General features: G+C 40.5%; 1 protein-coding gene across 2 annotated transcripts in view; it reads left to right on the forward strand.

Moving 5' to 3' along the window:
• The window catches only part of plxnb1a (plexin b1a), an 86,971-nt gene extending 72,231 nt beyond the window's left edge, over positions 1 to 14,740 (forward strand). For both annotated transcript variants that reach the window (XM_080294907.1, XM_080294909.1), the window contains 17 exons: positions 254 to 430; positions 552 to 700; positions 801 to 901; positions 987 to 1,204; positions 1,487 to 1,665; positions 1,760 to 1,826; positions 2,846 to 2,992; positions 3,950 to 4,124; positions 5,527 to 5,630; positions 5,748 to 5,832; positions 6,193 to 6,365; positions 8,444 to 8,604; positions 9,652 to 9,799; positions 10,688 to 10,752; positions 11,273 to 11,348; positions 11,575 to 11,649; positions 13,597 to 14,740. In XM_080294907.1, the coding sequence (XP_080151033.1) occupies positions 254 to 430; positions 552 to 700; positions 801 to 901; positions 987 to 1,204; positions 1,487 to 1,665; positions 1,760 to 1,826; positions 2,846 to 2,992; positions 3,950 to 4,124; positions 5,527 to 5,630; positions 5,748 to 5,832; positions 6,193 to 6,365; positions 8,444 to 8,604; positions 9,652 to 9,799; positions 10,688 to 10,752; positions 11,273 to 11,348; positions 11,575 to 11,649; positions 13,597 to 13,701 (2,205 nt within the window). In that variant the 3' untranslated portion in view covers positions 13,702 to 14,740. The remainder of the gene's footprint in view (positions 1 to 253; positions 431 to 551; positions 701 to 800; positions 902 to 986; positions 1,205 to 1,486; positions 1,666 to 1,759; positions 1,827 to 2,845; positions 2,993 to 3,949; positions 4,125 to 5,526; positions 5,631 to 5,747; positions 5,833 to 6,192; positions 6,366 to 8,443; positions 8,605 to 9,651; positions 9,800 to 10,687; positions 10,753 to 11,272; positions 11,349 to 11,574; positions 11,650 to 13,596) is intronic.
• The last annotated feature ends 4,830 nt before the right edge of the window (positions 14,741 to 19,570 follow it).

Here is a 19,570-nt window from a genome sequence, read left to right on the forward strand (position 1 = left end):
CCTATCCTCAGTAAGTCTTCCCACTTACTGGTTCAGGTTTCAAAGAACATATTGAGAAATAAATCATATGAATGTCCTTCTATAAAATATAAATGATAATAACATTTTATTGAATGCTGTAGCTGAGTGGAAGAAGAGCAAAATTACATTCTTTCCGCAGAGGCTGGGTTTCTTCTGACTAAACACATGAAATGCTGTTGTGTTTTGTCAGAGCTGCTTTAGAAAAGCCGTACTCTGTTTTTTTTTTATCAAGGGAGAACATCTAGATCGAGCCATGTCCAAGCGCGAGGTGGAGGCTTGGATAGGTGACGGCCTGTGTTCGGTGAAGACCCTGACACACAGCCACTTGTACTGCGAGCCACCGGCTCAGCAGCCCTCGGTGAAAGGTAGGAAGAAGCAGGATGGCGTGGACAGTCTGCCTGAGTTTACGGTGAGTACATGATGCAAAGAACTGTGAATTTGAGTTCAGTGAACCCTCTCTAGTTCATATAGTAAATACTTAGGATTTCTTGCTGTAGTGTTAAACTTGTTCTTTTTCACCTGCTTTTCAGGTGAAAATGGGAAATCTGAACTTTTCTCTGGGCAGAGTAGAGTACGACAGCCAGACACAGTCTACATTTCCTCTAGAGGCTCAGGTGGGAGTCGGTGTTGGAGCATCCATAGTGGCTCTCATTGTGCTCATCATAGTGCTCATATACAGGTAAACATGTTCAATTCACTGAGCATCAGTTTCTCCTTTGATCAACATATTGGTTGGTTTTGGCTGTAATATTGCCTTTTCATCATGGCTTGTGGGTCAGGAGAAAGAGCAAACAGGCCATGAGGGACTATAAGAAAGTCCAGATCCAGCTGGAGAACCTGGAGACCAGTGTCAGAGACCGCTGTAAGAAGGAGTTCACAGGTAACTTCCTCTTTTTCTTCGGGACTTTTAGAGAATACATGTCCTTAAAGTTAGACTAAACCAAGACCTTTATTCTTTTTTTTAGACTTGATGACAGAGATGATGGACATGTCCAGTGATTTGGTGGGCTCTGGGATTCCCTTCCTGGATTACCGAACGTATGCTGAGCGTATTTTCTTCCCGGGGCACCAGGAGTCCCCACTGAGACGAGATCTGGATGTCCCAGAGAGTCGAAGGCAGACGGTTGAGCAAGGGCTGATTCAGTTGTCCAATCTGCTGAACAGTAAACTTTTTCTCACTAAGGTAAGCCTCCACAGCTGCTTTTTATTAAATCTGTGTTTATTTATTTATGCTGCCTACATTTGCAAAGCAAGCCCCTTTGCAACCCACAGAATTGTTGGTTCTATTTTGCTGCTACTACTCTCCAATGTCAGCCTTATGTGCATGCAATAGAAGGATGGGGAGTTCCCATACTAGAGATACAGAGCTATTCTGCCAAGGTTTACCTGGTCTCGACAGAAACGAGGGGGATTTTTCACACACAGATTAATTAACTCCATATTCTCACCTTTTTTGTTTTTCTAGTTTATTCACACTCTTGAGGTGCAGCGGACCTTCTCCCCCAGGGACCGGGCCTACGTGGCCTCTCTGCTGACTGTAGCTCTGCACGGTAAACTCGAGTACTTCACAGACATCCTGAAGACGTTGCTCAATGACCTAGTGGAACAGTATGTGGCCAAGAACCCCAAACTGATGCTGAGGAGGTGATGCCGTTTTTTTAACCTGTCCTAGTTGGCGAGTAGGAGATGTTTTTCATCCACGGATCATTTACATGTGTCTCATTTTTTTCCTCCCCAGAACTGAATCAGTTGTTGAGAAGCTGCTGACAAACTGGATGTCCATTTGTCTCTTCACGTTTCTGAGGGTAAGTTGTTTTAAGGTTGACCAGACATTAGCTGGTTAGACACTGGCGGTCAGTGAAACATGACGAACATCAGTTACTACTATAGTGTTATTTGAAGTTATAAAAAAGAATATTTTTACTGTCTCTTTACTGTGAAGTTTTTATGTCAGGAAAATGTTTTAAGAGCCTGAAAAGGGGGGAAATCTGCTAAAATTGTGCTTTCAAGGTCATTTTTAACAACTTTGGTACAGAACTGCTAAAATTTCTTCCCTTTGAAACGCACAGCACAGTCTTAGCAATAAGATGATCAGAAACATTCATTAGTTTATATTTTTTGTAAAAAAAAAAAAAAAATTAATTCAATTTGATTTACTTAATTTTTTTAACCCTTTAAGGGGTATAGTTGGTAGAGTTTACCCTTCCTCTTCCTCTAAAAGACAGTGTTAGGGTTTTATCAGAAAACCTTTTATGTTCAAATGATTCTGAAAAAAGACAAGATAATTCTTGTTCTAAGAAATAAAGCAAAAAATTTGATTAAAATAAACTAATAAAAAAAAAATCACACGATGGTGTGTACTATTTTCTTCACAGTATTAAAGTATTAAAACTGGCTTTAATTTCTTTTTTTAAAGAGCAATGGGAGGCTCCGGTGTTAAACTAAGCAAGAAGACAAGTCCATCTAAATCTCTAGTTTGAGGCCTGACAGTTCCTCAACAAGCAGTGTCGTTAAATAGTACCAATAATACCATGGGAACACACAAGTGCTTGATGCTAAAAACTCTCATCTTCATATGATTAGATACTCCAATAAATGTTACAAATAAGCAGGAAGGAGTGCTAACTGCAGCGCTGCATGAATTTGCTGTCAGTTGTTGAATTATAACATTGAAACACTTCATTATAGGAGGAACAGATGCGCTGTATTTAAAGCACATTTCACAGAAAGTCAGTGGAGATCAAATGTCGCTCACCAGTAAGACAGTGTGACTGATCAGAAGTGGAATACCACTTTAATGAATGAATTCTTCATGCCTGGCCAGGAATCAGCAGGGGAATCTTTCTACATGCTGTTCAGAGCAATAAAGCACCAGGTGGATAAGGGACCTGTGGACGCTGTGACTGGAAAAGCCAAGTACACACTTAACGACAACCGACTCCTGCGAGAGGACGTGGAGTACCGCACACTGGTTAGAACTCACACATCCTTTGATTGCAGCATTGTTAATGTTGGAAGGAGAAACCCATATTTTCCTGTTTGGTTTATTATCATATGCTGATATTTAACTGAATAAGCTAATAAGCTAAGTACGTCCTTACTGTTTCCACAGGAATTAAGAGATTTAATCAAATGCCTACACATCAACGTGTTGATGATTAATTTGTCATCAAGACGTGAGAACCTTTATAAAAGCAGATTTTTGTCACTTTGGTCTGGAGCATTCAGGGTTGCATAAAAACAATACAACAGTCTTACCAGGAGTGGGTGTATCAGGAAAGAATGGTCAGACAAGCTTGAACAAAATTCAAGAGCTCCTCAGTTTAAAGTTGATGACAGTACAGTTAGAAAAAGGATGAATAAGTATGGCTTATTTGGAATTCCTGCCAGAAGAACATCAAATTGGGTCATGTGACAGGACAATGCTCCCAAACGCAGCAGCAAATCAGCTACAGATTGGATGAAAAAGACAAGAATCAAGATGTTGCAGTAGCCTAGTTGAAGTCCAGACATCAACCTGATTGAAGTTGTGATGGGGCCTTAAGAGAGAGCGGTGCATGGAAAAATGTTCACTAACCTCAAAGACCTGATGTGAGAGTGGGACAAAGTGTCTTAATGCTTAAACTGATGACATTTTATGTTATTGTTGCTAAAGGTGGTTATACAAGCTACTGAGTAATGGGGTGTGCTTTTCACATAACTTTGACATCTTTAAAATAAAAGATGACTAAAATTAATGTAAACGTCAAACTGTTAAGATTTAAGCTTAAACAATTTAAAGTCAAACCAGTGTGGATGGTTGCACACAAGTGAACACTCAAACACTCCTCCAAAGTGCCGTGTGTCCTACAGTGTTATCAGTGTTACAGTGTCCTACAGTGTTACAGTGTGTTTTATCCATAACCAGCATTTGTGTACATGTGTCCAGACTCTAAATGTGGTGATGCCAGCTGCAGCTGCCAGCGGCGGCACCACAGCGCAGACGGTTCCCGCTAAGGTGCTGGACTGCGACACCATCACACAAGTAAAAGAGAAACTTCTGGAACAAACCTGGAAGGGAACATCTTTTTCTCAGCGGCCGCACATCGACTCGTTACATCTTGGTGAGTCAGATTCATTTCACAACAGCATAACTCTTTCTTGTGTTTCAGTCTTCTCTTATGTGAGGATTTTAATTATAGAGATGCAGACGTTTTTGTTTTTTTTGTGTGAAGTGCATAAGAGAAAACAAAACAACTGTCATTGAGTCAGTATTTAAACATTAAACAACCTCACCAGTCATCTAAACAACACTCGGTTCTGGTTTGAAAAAGTAAAAGGTGAAAACGCATCTGCTGAAAAGATATCACTTCTAAATCTGAAATAGAATAGAAACTAGTGTATAATTACATCTTCCAACAAATTCATACATTGTGATGAACCTAGAATTAATCCATAAAAATGAATAGGAGTGGAAGCTGCCGTATTGCTCTTCCAACTTGAATACAATGGCTGAGATGGAAATCGCCACTGCAACGAGCACATTTCATGCGTGTGACCAGCCACATACGTAGTACATCAAAGGTGGAGGAAAAGAGAACTTGCAGGTATTAATGTGCCATAGAAGTCAAAACACTTTCATTAATGTTTGTACCTTTGGACTCAAGCTATGAAGGATCGTACCTGTTTCATCATCAGAGAAATGAGTGAAAAGCCGAAGGAAAGAGACAACGCCACAGGCATCTTAATAAAATGTCATCACCTGAGCAGACGTCAGGGCTCTAACACACAGAAATGTGCAACAACATGCTAATTTATTCCTGATATTGTCAGCAGATTAGACATTTGACCCTCCCGTCTCCGAACAGCTGCGACACCCGACTAAATAGCATCAATAGCTGGTTATAGGATAATATTATACCAGCTAATGTTAAGCTCGAGTGGCCCGAAAATCACACTTTCCATCTGATAAACAGTTTGAGTCATTTTCACACACTCAAGTCAGCAGTGTTAGATCCATTTGACAGACACGTTCAGGGTACCCTCAGCAACTTCTCAGTATCTCTGTCATCAGTGAGAGGTGAATGTCACTCGCTCATCAACTCGTATCTGTTTAAATTTTACAGCCTGCGCCAGAGTAAATAGACATGGACACATTGACAGTTGAGGGAAACAGGAGACTGGCGGCCAGAGATGTTTGTCTGCTGTTCATCTGTAATCTGTCACTGCCTGCAGTCAGTGACAGATTACAGTCACTGTAGGTAGGATCATGCATTTGAATTGGTGAGGGGTAAGAAAGCCAAATTCAGCTGACTGCATTCTGCAGTCCACTGGTGTGTAGTTGTGACATTTTACACAGTGCACCTTTAAACAAGCAAAGCTGCCAGCTGGTCTACCAGATTCAACCCAGGAAATAACATCTGTGGTCCCTGAGGGTTTTCGTTTTTATCAATCCTCAAAGTTTACTGTCTTAATTCTGCAGCTATTAGCACAAGCTCAAAGTTACCTGAACATTTCTCCCTTCAGAGTGGCGTGCAGGTGTTGCAGGTCACCTAATCCTATCAGATGAAGACCTGACATCAGTAGTGCAAGGTTCATGGAAGCGCCTTAATACACTGCAGCACTACAAGGTGAGTGCTGACATCACACAAACACTGATACACACACACACACACACCTCAACTCATTAAAGTTTTGGAAGCAGTTTTAATCACATTGTGAATGTTGTCATGTGACTGTGTAATCAGGTCCCCGACGGAGCGACGGTGGCCCTTGTTCCCAGAAACAACAAACATCACCTTCACGACAGCCACGATTACATGCCAGGAGAGAGTAAGTTCATTATTATCTGTTACCCCTGTGTTGGTATTATGGTTATACGTTGCTGTCTGTATGTAGACAACTGCATCTAATGGCAATGGTTGGCGACCTTCATTCAGACGTTTTATCTGAGCAGATGAACTCAGTCTAAATAACCAGAGGAGGGCGCTGTTTGACTGTTTATGCATATCCTATTTTACAGTGGCCGTGACTTAGGTGTGAAGATGAGTTTGTGGGGGGAATAAAAGCTGTAATAATGAACAAAAACATCAGTTGTTCACTGCGTACAAACACTTGAAACAAAGACAAACAGCTCAAATGTAGTGACCTGTTTCTCACCTACCCATCCAACTGTTTGTCCCCTCCTACCAGAGACCCCTATGCTGGATGATGGGGAAGAAGGAGGCGTGAGACTGTGGCATCTGGTAAAAGCCAGCGAGGAGTCTGAGCTGCCCAAGCACAGGAGAGGTAGTGTGAGAGAGAAGGGTGGGGAGCGAGCCAAAGCGATCCCCGAGATCTACCTCACACGCCTGCTCTCCATGAAGGTAAAACACATGGTCTGAATGGGGACAAACAAGGTGGTGGTCACTCACTAATATCTTAATAGGTTTTGTATATTTAAATTGAACAGACATCAGATGGTACTTATACCTCTTTTTTATTTTTCATAAACAAAACGTGTTACTGAGTGTTATTCAGGTTTGTGTTGCCTCCAGGCAGCAGAGTAAACAGCTGGGAACACCAAATGTAGTGGTTTTGTTGTGGATTCTCCACAGTTGATATACAAATATGAAATGAGTCAGCAGCAAGAAGGTGTGATGTGCAGAGACATGACATACATGTTCACAACAGAGATGCCACAAAACCCTGCTACACTCGGTCCAATCCAACAAATCCAAGTTTTTTCATTTAGAGATTACATAATTGAAAAACATATTTGCTCATGTTCCATATTTTCCTTATGAGCCAGCCAACACTGAGTATGTGAACACGGTGGCCTTTGTGACTATGACGTGGTGCTATTTTGAGCTCACGTTTTCACAAAGAAACCTTTGTCAGTTAGGAACCAGCGTGAGTCTAAATTATTTAGAGCTCATGAAATATTTATCTTTATAATGTATGTTGACCCAAGACGTTATGTAGTAATGATGAACAATGAATAAACTGGGAACACAGTGGATTTAAGATGCACAAATGTCAAATAAATATTTGGCTTGTTTTTGCCGTTACTATTACATTAATATTTAATTGAACATGTTTCCATAGTTTCATGTCAGCGGCTCTGGCATATAACCACCCCTTTTACACAAATAGCATCCAGCTTTGGACCTCTGCACACCTTGAATGTGCATGTGAGGAGCTGCTACACTGATGCATCAAAAAACAAGAGGAAGAAGAAAGGATTTCTTTTTTCCTTATCACTGTGATACTGTCACCGCGGGTTTATGACTGACGCCTCTCACTCCATGTGATCTCCTGGTGACCCTGAGCTAATTAAAGGTTTAAGAAAATAGATGATTAAGTGAGGATAAGATGACCAGACAAAATAAATGAACTGTATATTTCATAAGTTGCAATGTATGCCTGTGCTGCTTACTTGCAGAATTGTTTCAAGAATTTAAATTGGCCCATCCATGATGGGAGACTTTAAAAAGTCCCCAAACAAACAAAAATAAAAATCTATTTGTCAAATTCTGTACATTAGAGGTCAAAATGATGCACTTTCAGTTTTAGATTTAAGGCTCAAGAAACTTGGGTTCCTGTATTTCCTACAATTCACTGTTTCACTATTAAATATAACCTGAATATGGTCAGAGCCCCTGTGACATCATCAAACTCACTGGTTTACAGCATGTAGCTTTTTTTTTTTTTTTTTGTGAAAAAACCCCCATATTTCATTAAATAGAAACTTCCATCAATTGAACGCCTTGCATATTTCTTATTTTTGCACCAAACACCATGGTTCATTATCCCATGGACCATTAATATAGAATCTTATTCATTAAATATGACAGAAACCGCTCAGTTCAGACAGGTGCCTTAAGGGTCAGTCCTCTGGGCTTTCAAGGGGTAAAGAGTTAAATCCAAATTGAGAAAACCTCCTGTGACATTGGGATGGGAAAAAATAGACGCGGGCTTGTTCAGAGCCTCAGGAAATGCTACATAACTGTTAGATCAGCGGTCCCCAACCTTTTATGCGCCACGGACCGGTATATGCCCGACAATATTTTCACGGACCGACCTTTAAGGTGTCGCGGATAAATACAACAGTATAAAACTAGTACCGGTACCGAAAAAAAGAAGATTTATTCATAACACATGTGAAAGGACCCAGGAAAACCGAGTTAACGCTAAAAACGCTAACAAAATAACGCTGAAAACCGATAAAAACCCTGAAAACCATACATTTCACACCTGAGCCTCAACTCTCGCGGCCCGGTACCAAACGACTCACGGACCGGTACCGGTCCGAGGCCCGGGGGTTGGGGACCGCTGTGTTAGATGACACATGTACCTTAACTTAGCTTCATGTGCATAATCTGTGGAGTGCCCCTTCAAAGAGAGCATCCCCTCTTTGTTTCATGGTTTATTTATCTCTGTCACTTTCTCTGCTCTGTCTCAGGGCACTCTGCAGAAGTTTGTGGATGATTTATTCACCGCCATCCTCAGCACCAGCCGTCCTGTACCTCTAGCTGTCAAATACTTTTTCGACTTGTTGGATGAGCAGGCTCAGCAGCACAACATCATGGACCCGGAGACCATCCACATCTGGAAAACCAACAGGTAACTGGGTGAAAGACGCTTATATTGGGTTTGGATGTTGAGAGGCAGAGTTGGAAGCCAGGAATGGGTCATGGGCCGTGAGACATATGAAACACAGTATAGATATGCTTCGAGGGGAATTTCATCCATCGAGAGATTGAAGAAGCACCCCACACAGAACATATGGACAACAGCTGGTTTTATGGTGTTACTGTACTAGGACTTTACTTGCAGATCTTGTGGAAACAGCAGAGATTTGCCAGGGTTTGCCAGGGCTCATGAACCTTGCCAGAGACTTATTAAACTGCTTGTTACTTTGAAGCATTTGGTTGATACACGAGGAACATATGACATCTTAGATTAGATTTTGTCACCTTTGTATACATCACTGCTATGTGGGTCTTCCGGGGAAACCCATTGTCACTTAGGCTACTGACAGTGGGTCCACCTGCACTTGGCTGCATCTTATTTGTTTTCTATGTACTTGTAAAGAGCTCACCAGAAAAGTGGTGATGATTTCACAGACCGTGGACCTTACATATTGTGAATAATGACAAATAAATATACAAAGGACACAAAAAGAAGTGTCTTGTATGTTTGTCTTATTGGTGATAACAACCATTCCTGTGTGTTTACCATGTTTCTCATATTTTAAACTCTCTAAAAAGGCTTTAAGTGTATTTTTGTGCAAGCTTGTTAATGCGATTACTCAAGGATGAGGTGATTATTTATATGTGCTCTTTCTTTAAAGCTTATCTAGTCAGTCATATAAATGTTATGGCGCTCTTCATTGATTCATGTCGTAACCAAACCTCCTCAGAGCAGTTCGTTTAGACATCACGAGAGCTTTGCGTTTTCACCACATTCCAGATACACGAAACCAAAAGGCCCAGGACACCAGAGTGTGTTAGAATCAAACAAAAGGGATGGAAGCACCTGTAAAGAACCTGCACTTTTTTTCTGCATAAGAGGGGATTAGAAGCATTTTTTAAAATCTGATGTATAACTGTACTTTTACATTACAATCACTGCTTAAATGTGTAAATGTTTTCTTGCTTTACCAAACAGCTTGCCACTGCGGTTCTGGATCAATATCCTGAAGAACCCGCAGTTCATCTTTGATGTGCAGACATCAGACCACGTGGATGCTGTGCTGTCTGTCATAGCTCAGACCTTTATGGATTCTTGCACCATAGCTGACCATAAACTGGGACGGGTGAGCTTCATTTGTAAAGGACAAATATGAGACACTTACAGAGGGAAGAAAAATAGCCTTTTGGCTAATTCTGACACATTAACATTGATTTGTAGATTAATATGCACTGTCCCTTTTTTTTAAAAAGAAAAAAGAATTTGAATTAGATTTTAACTTATGTCCTTCTGTGTTTGTGAGCCCTGTGTTAATTATGTACGTTTCATTTTAAGATGGTCCCAAAATTAGATTCCAGAGAATGAAGCAATTGCATCTGCTGTGACCCTCCTTGCAGCATTGCTGTGCACACTTTTTGTCTTCATAGCACTTCAGTGTCTACCCATAGTAGATGTGAGAGAGGCCTTTCATTACTTAGAAGTTAACCAGGGTCTCTTTTTACCTCAGAGACGATAACACACCTTGTTATTAGTGTGCTGTTTGTTGGGCGCCTTTTTCTGTGGAGCATTTTCTTAGACTGTCTCAATGTGGACATTTCAAAATCTTTAGAGATGTAAAAAATACTTTTTTCTAAGATCCAAAGATCCTGTGTCTTAATCCTGCAATATACAATCCCACACTTTCAAACTGTGAAGGTCAGAGGGTTTCACACCTGATTAATTCACAGCCGACTCTAATTAAACATAAAAGAGCATCGTATAGTTTTCCTCAGTACATAACCAAATCTAATAGTCTGGGCTGGGTTTTGTCTACTTAAGACTTAACACATAATATGTAGCAAGGATCAGATATTACACATCATCTCGTGCGTAATAGGAATGTGAGTCTAATGAGCCCTGCAGCCTTGTTTTGTACTCAGTGCATGTTGACATCAACAAAATTATTTGTGCACATTATTACTCCTTGTTTTACATGCCTCGTTACTCTTATGTGACATCTGTCTTCCTTACTCAGGACTCTCCTATCAACAAGTTGCTGTATGCCAGAGACATCCCCCGCTACAAGCAGATGGTGGAGAGGTAAGAATATGGCAGCCGGTCGTCCCACTGACCCCAGGCATAAAAAACACTCTGGAAGAGAGAGGAGGGAGGGGTGGAAGGAGACAGTGAGGCACAGGACGATCTGTCAGTGCCAGACAGAGGGTAGACTAAGCCCGCGAGGCTCCATGCATGGATGGTCTGAGAGCAGACTGCTACACTTACTACTACCTTCTGCACATTAAGCTCGGCATGTCGCCCTGCTGAAATAAGTGTTGCTAGACAAGATTTTAGGTAACACATGTGCTTGTTTTCGAAGCCTTATTAGCCTGATCTGCATTTAAAAATGATCACTTCATCTTTCTCTACATGTTTTCCCCACTGATACACCAGAGACTCATAATTTGTCATATTTTCTTATTTAAAATTAAACAAGTCAAAAATGAACTGACAGTAATCAGTGGAGAGAGTGGCGAGCTCTTAGGGGTAAACATCTCTCTTGCATTTGGGTTCAAATTTCTGTGGATTTAATGTAAAAATCTGTGATTCCCTGTACCTCCAGGTACTACGCAGACATCCGTCAGACCATCTCTGCCAGTGACCAGGAGATGAACTCGGCCCTAGCAGAACTCTCCCGTGTACGTTACCTACTCTTGTTTTCCCATTTAGTCAAAGTAACCTTTTTTTTACACAATGGCTGAACACATAAATACTTTTAGGACCTGGAAGATTCCATTTAGCTGGGAGAATGACAAGCTGGATGTGGAGTTTGAAATAAAATATGAATAGCAACCAATGCAGTTTTTAACAGCTTTCCACCGCTGACGTTTCTTCGCCTCTCTATTTTTTACTCTCCCTGAACAGAATTACACTGCTGAGGTCAACTGCCTCGTGGCTTTACATGAACTTTACAAGTACATCAACAAATACTACGATCAGGTGAGTATCACAAAATTACGCAAACATGATGCTTGCATTGCATAGTATGCTGTCAGGGGAGAGATTTACTAGTTGTGAGCTGACAGGGATTTCATGTAATCATTATTTAAAGAGCTGGCTATGTGCATATGTATGAACTGTCAGGAGTGTAGCTCAAGTTATTGATTGACAAACTGATTGAATTCCCTGAAATATTTGGATGTCTGATCTCTGAAGTCCACAGTTGTCTCATACAAAACAGCATTAAATACTCAACAGAAACAGTATTTGCTTTTTGTAGTTCTTGTTATAATTTGAATCTCACATCCCATTCGCCAATATGAAGTGGGCAGGGTTTACGCTCTTTATTGCAATCTATTTCCAGACAGAAATCAATATTTCAGGTTCACCACTAGGATCTGTCATGTCATCTGGTTTTTGTTTTTTATATATATATAGTCCCCACAAAGTGGAGTTTGTGGGGATAGGTTAATTAATTAATCCAAATTACCCATAGGTGTGAATGTGGGAGTGAATGTGAGCGCAAATGGTTGTCTGTCCCTGTGTGTTAGCCCTGCGACAGACTGGCAACCTGTCCAGGGTGTACCCCGCCTCTCGCCCTATGACAGCTGGGATAGGCTCCAGCGCCCCCTGCGACCCTGAGAAGGATAAGCGGAAGTGAATGGATAGATTGATATATATATGTAGTCCTCCTTTCCTGACACATAGGATGATCACAGTGCACAACGCAGACTTAAGGTTTCATATGGTATTGCTCAAAATTAGTAACTGAGCCCATAAACTCACCAGGAAAAGTGTTTACTAAGGTCAGCGCAGATGGCTGTTTCCTCAGACTTTCACTGAGATTTTGCATCAATGTGCTGTTAACTTGTCTGCCATTTTAGATGTGTCACACTGTACGCTCAAGGCTCCAGTCATAGAGGCTTAAGCTGGGCAGACACTGTACGATTTTTTTCAGTCGCGTTATTCAGCTTCTGCTCAAACTGTACGATTGACTTGCAGGGGTTAGAAGTTGGTAGGTCACGATGCAGGGTCTCACACTATACGGCCCGATGCTCTGATGCAACCCGAGTGCTCAAACTGTGCGTCCATAAAAATGAAGGTTATAACAGAAAATCTGTCGCTCGCTCTCCCTCTCTGTCTTTCACTCACACAGACACGCACACCACCATCAACTTTGCTAAATTGCTAATGAAAAACATTGATCAGGCAGCTGTGATTGAGCAGCAATGTAAATCCAACTATTTTCACGGTTGTTGTGGTCGTGATGATTTTGTGATGCCACATCGAAAAGGCTCGGATGAGCTTTCCAAAGTTCTACAAGTGCCTCCATCGCTTGTGTCCAGATCACACACTGTACTGCCGTGCTACTCCGTCTTTTTCACCGACGTTTATGTGTTTGCGCGTGCGCAGTGTGAGCAGCTGCGGTGACGGGAGGTTTGAAATCCTCCCGACCAAGCGATTGATGATCAGGAGCTGGTCGTGAGGTGTTAATCGCTTCTCGTTACCCCACATATACTACACGATGCACGATGAAGGCCAAAATCAGGTCGATCACCAAAACGGTCGCACGACTGAAAAATCGGCTCAAAATGGGCCAAAAATCGCACAGCTTTAGGGACAAGTCCACAATGATCTGGCAACCACTGAAAGGAAAACGTGTATTCCCAACCAGTTGATTCAAACTTGCTTGGAACTGTTTTGATTCTAGTAGATTTCCAAAGTTGCCTGTAGTTTGCATGGAAGATGCCATCTTGTCTGCAAATGTGCACCCAGGAATATCCTTAAGTTGGGGTCTTCAACTACACTTGACTGCAGCAATCTACTAGCAACCAAAGCGTGAGAAGCTTCTATAGGAGTGAAATCATTTCAAGGAAGATAGCTCATTGCTCTAACTTTAATATGTTAAGTAAGAATTTTAATTGAACTCTTTTTGCCTTCTATCAGATTATCACAGCTCTGGAAGAGGACTGCACGGCTCAGAAGATGCAGCTTGGATACAGGCTCCAACAGATAGCAGCTGCCGTTGAAAACAAGGTTACAGACCTATGATTTCCACGGCTGGGATAGACATTTGTGGAAAGAAACTTTCTTTGACATCTCCTTGGAAAAAACAAAACAAAAAGAAAACGTTTTTTTCCCTGAGAAAAGGGACTATTTGGTCCCATACTGTGATTCTGCTGTCATTTTGACAGACTAATTGTTAGTGAGGTGTGTTTCCTGTGCTGAATCGGTGTGCACAATTACACTCCTCTTTTGTCTCATTTTGGGAGCAAAAAGAGCGCCACATCGCTGAGGAGGGGGAAAAAAACTGAGAAAATGCACATCAAAACAAAAGAATTTCTTCTGAACCTTGGATTTCTGATGTTTAAGTCACCTAAAGGGAAATTAATAACAAAACAAAAGAGATCATTTTGGGGGGGGTTTCTCTTTCTTGATGGACATTTTTCAGAGTTACTGCACAGAACATTCCTGCCCCGAGTTTAAATGTAGATTTGTTGGAGAAAAAAAGAAAATCTAATTGTGCTGGAGGACAAAATAAAGTGACAAAAGGGAAAAGGAGGATTTGACCTTAAACACCAACAGCTTTGGAGTTTTCTACCATGTTTTCTCAAAGTCTTACAAATTGATAATGACACTGTCAGTGGTCTAAGTTATCACGTATTGAATCTGCTTCCAAGTCTTACTCTGTTGTCATGTTCAGTTAGCTGTTATTGGATGGTTTCCCTGGGTATATTTCATTTTTTAAACTCGTCATTACCAGTTCTTTTACTATAATTTGTAGCTGCTGCCTAATTTAGTTTAAAGCCAAGACTAATGTTTTATAAAAGCTCTCAATCTGCTTTTTTTTTTTAAAGATAACCTACAGCTTGGGGAATTTTCTTTTTTAAGTAAAGTTTCACAAATTTTGTTGCATTTTGCAATCTTTGCTTTTATTTGCAGACGCAAAGCAGTTTGACAAAGACATTTGTAGCTGACTTAAGAACAATCCGTCCGAAAGTCAAATCTTCTACACAAGTTAAACTACATGCAGACAAAATTCATACGAGATCAAACCCGAACTTAACTAGCAAAAATATTAAAAATAAAATGCACAAAAGAACCGAGGAACACTTTTAGAAATGTCAAATACTGGGGACATTTACTTTTGATTTTAAAGGTGTCTCATAGGTTGTTCTAGAGAAGCAAAACAAATAAAATGTGGAATAAACTCAATGAATACTTGATTTGTACACTGAACTATGATGAAATCATTTTCCCTTTAAAGTCAGGTTGAATCTAACACAAGTTTTCTAGGGTCACTGTCTAAAGTACACAATTAAATAAAATTATTTATGTATTCTTTCTCACTCTGGCCCATCCTGCATAGATCAGCTGATTGTTGCGTCTGCCGTTCCAAACACGTTGCCAACCCTTACAGAGTGCCCTCGTGTCACCAATCGATACACTGTCACCACATAAAATAGTAGAAAGGTGTTTCTCCCGTCTCTGTTTTACTTACTTTTTAATTTCCATATATTGGCCATTATAAATCCTGACACCAACAGATCTGTGAATAGCTAATATTGGCTAATGACATCAGCCCGTTGATAAATTGGTCGGGCTCTACTTTATATATATTTTCAGAAAGACCTGTTTTCTCTTCTCTGTGGTCACATGACCACTGCTTAAATTCATTGTTTCAGGAAAAATATGTTTTCGCTGAATCTTGTTACGCTGATGAAGCAGTGTCAGTGTATGTGTAATTTTTTTTTCCTTTACAAAAAGGGGGGAAAAGCTCATCTCTGAGACTTATAATCACACATTGTAATTGCCTAACAAAGGTGCCTGTTGCTCTGCCACGCCTCATGCGAGAATCCTTTTATTTTCCCAGTTTAATTTATTGTTTATTTATTTTATTGCATATGTTGTTGGATTTTTCCTTACAGATCTATGAAACATTTATTCCCATCAATTTCAGATGTTTTTTGTTTTTGTTTTTTTTTTTTTTGTACATCGAGTTGGATTTGAGGAGTTTCAAACTTCAAACTCAAATCCAGTTGTTCTCAGATGCTGATTATTTTTGAACATTTTGGACCCATTTTAAATGTTTCAAGGCAGTTATCTTGTAAATTTAAAAAAGCAAACAAACAGGATTTTTTTTTTTACCATGCGCATTGGTGTTGCTTGTGTAAGCAAAGCTCAGTTCTGATGTTTGTTCTGTACATACTTTTCCTAAGTAATCATGACTTTAGCATTCTCTAACCAACTGATAGGATGAACCTAACAACAGTTTAATGTGATGCAATAAACAGGTCCAGATGTTAACAGAAGTTTCATTTTTTGCATTATTAAATTTGTGTGTAAATATCTTTTGGAACATGAGTTAATTTTGACTTCTTTTGAAAGAAGGAGGATCTTGATGTGTTTTCAGGAGCAAATATGGTTCACTTGTACAGTTCAGTTTAATTCATGTCTAGTTCATTTTCACTTCAAAGTGCCTTTATATAATTTGAGGTAAGGATCCTAAAACATTTCAAAATTTTTTAATATATGTGATTCTCTCCTCATTAAAACACTGTAACTGAACACCTCCGTCTATCCAGACGCTAGTGAGCCAGCACAATATATATATATATATAGCCACTGGTAAAAAATGGGAAAATGTAACTCGGGTAACTAACTAGGTACACTTTTCTTTTTCTTTATTTTTTACTATGACAAAAGATGGTTATCACACTAAAACACATACTCTTCATTAGGTATGCTGATTTTTCTGGAACCAAAAGTTGCCATATTTACTGAAGAACAGCTGAAGTTAACGAGTTTTTATCTGCTGTTTAGTGTTAGTTAACATGACAAATAAAATACTAGAATTTCACTGACTTCTTGGATTGTCATTTATCAGACAATTCCAATAAAATGCTCAAAAAAGGCACTAACAACACAAATACAATCAACAGGTTCAGTTTATCAGATTGATTTGGTGAAAGTAACGTCAGCAATACATGCTGCAGACGCCTGTTGGTGCATTTTTACATGAAACGGCCTACCCCAAACACCTCTAAGCCTCAACATACAGAGAAATGAGCTACAGAAAAATATAGAGAGAAATGCACTTGTTACAAAGACATTAATTGGCAATTATGACGTGTAAACTCCAGTTAGGCATTTTAATATGGAGCAGGCTGCAGGGACTGACTGGCTGTTGGTGAAACAGCAGGTTTTAGCAGTGTTAAGCTCCACTTTTAGTCCCACACACTGTCTTCACCAAGTTTGTGGTAAACACTTGGGTCCGTCCCTAGTACTCATGCAGTATTGTAGCAAAAAATAGTCAGGTCTCAGCCAACATGTCACAGTCCCATTTCCATTGCAAGATGATCTATTTCTAGAACGAGAGCGTTAAAACCTGGATGGATCCAGCTCACAGATCCAGTCCAGTTATTGTCACTGCTATTAGTTCGATCGGTCACTTTTTCTGTCTAAATGTTAAACAGGTGGCAGCCACAGGCCTTTGTTGGGAAGCTGAGTGTATCAAACACAGTATTATCATAGACTCAACAATATACAGAATGTATTTCATTTCCAGTGTTATTGGCAGGACACGTTTTTTGTTTTTTGTTTGTTTTTAAACAGCATCCCATCAGCACTGTGACAAGTCCCTGGTTCTTGATAGCGATTAGTGCAGTAGCTGAGTGTCAGCTCGTATATTAACTGCTTCCTGTCATCAGTAATCCAGGATAGAGACTCCATATTTAGACGTCTGTAAATGTAAGAGTATGAGCACCTGTCACATGCAGCTGGTAATGCCACACCATGCTCCACACAGAGATAACAGCAATAAGTATGACTGCTCAGATTATCAGTAAAAATATGAAGTATTTCTATATAAGCTGCCAGTCAGTGTGGTGTTTGTATGTGTTTTCTTGAGGCAGGCGGGCGATGAAACGTAGACACCCCTGAAGATATTTAATGTGTGCGTTCTGTGTATATGTTTCAAGTTGTAAACCAAAGACAGGCTGGCTGACTGTGGTCATAGCAAAAAACAGTGCAGGTCACAGTTCAGTCTGTAGTGGGCGGGGGGATCAAACGCATGAGTTAGCATGTATACTTTAAGGAAGAAGTTTGTTGCATTATCTATTTATTTATCCCTTACTAACCCAATGATCTAAATTTGTGCAGGTGCTATTTTGATTTCTCCACACAAACACACACACACACACACACACACACACACACACACACACACACACACACACACACACACACCGATTGCTCCTGTGGGAAGTGTGTTATTACAGCTGAGTGCAACTGGAGAATGGTAACAGCCAGCACAAGCTTTTAGGATTAAGATTGGACCAACATTAGAGAGTAATACCAGGACATGAGAGGATGGGCTGGAAAACAAGAATGGACACCTGCTCGCTCCGACGCTGTGCAACAAAACAGCCTAGTGAGAACTTTAAAGAAGCCCTGGCTTGAGCTTTGTTTGTTCTACAGTCCAAACAGGCTTGGAATATTTTTCAAGAGATCAGTATAACAGCCTATATTTGTAAAAGTACTCAGTAGGTTAAGGCCTGTGTTTAATCCTACATTCTGAACCTGTGAATCTCTACATGGTCTCCATGGTCTGCTGAGCGTTTGGTGGCCTGAGCTGGAAAGCAGTGCAGATGGAGTTTGTTGTTTTGGACCAGAACTGGTCGAACACGTGTTTTGATTTTCGGCTTGAATCTTTACAGTGATACCTACTATTCTCTAGCATTTGATTCACATCATTTTTTTAAACAGACACATACTGTGTCAGCACATAACAAACACCTTAGCAAAAAACCCCATTTAAATTCACATCTTTATACACTTACTAGCAGCCTGTTGCAAAAACATATAATTTGTTCCCATTTCTTCAGTTACAATCTTTGGAATCTATGAAAAATGCCAAAGATAACAGCTTGGCAGGCTTAAAATAGGATTTTTGCACCCAAAATACCATTAACTGTTCTTACTAGCTATTACCTGAAAACCATATGGGCATGGTGTGCAGCCTCCATCCATTTGCTTCCGCTTATCCTTTATCAGAGTCGTGAGGGGGCTGGAGCCTATCCCAGCTGTCTTAGGGTGAGAGGCAGGGTACACCCTGGACAGGTTGCCAGTCTGTCGCAGGGCTAACACATAGACACAGACACCCATTCACTCTCACATTCATGCCTATGGATAATTTAGAGTTTCCAGTTAACCTTTCCCCAATAACTGCATGTCTTTGGACTGTGGGAGGAATCCAGAGTACATGGTGAGAACATGCAAACTCCACACAGAAAGACCCTGGCCTGATGGTGGAATTGGACTCAGGACTGTGAGGCAACAGTGCTAACCACCGTGCTGCCGTGTGCAGCCTGTCCTTAAAAAGAGAATTGAGGAAACTAGACAAGTGGAGGACAAAGAAGTGGCAGGCCTAAAAATGATCTACAGCAGATGAACAGTATCTGAAAGTTATGCCCTTTAGAAAAAGTAAAGAAAATGCAGCAAAGACAGAAGCAAAGAGAGATCTTCATCAGAAATGGTCTCAGTGAAAGGCTGGCTGAGACAAAAGGCTGAAGTATGATGAAATCATCTGGAGGTTAGGATTGTCTGCAGTCATGTACAGTAAACACACTCCAGCTATAGTTTCGTGTGCTTTGCAGCTGGAAAATTTCAAGGAGACGCAATGCCATCATGTGTCATCTGCCTATTAACAGTTCTTCATGTGAGGTCGACAGGCCTCTTGATATCTCACATCACACACACCCAACCCTCATTCCTCTGCCTTCAACACGCTTCCCTGTTTTACGAGCCAGGAGCTCCTTTGCTCCATGGCATCCACTATAAAATGTGGTGCCATGTAAGAGTGTTAACAGCATGGTGTTGGCAAGAAAAAGCAGACTCAGCCACTGAGATGTGAAGGAGG

This window comes from Astatotilapia calliptera, chromosome 20, assembly GCF_964374335.1.
Source record: "Astatotilapia calliptera chromosome 20, fAstCal68.1, whole genome shotgun sequence".
NCBI lineage: Eukaryota > Metazoa > Chordata > Actinopteri > Cichliformes > Cichlidae > Astatotilapia > Astatotilapia calliptera.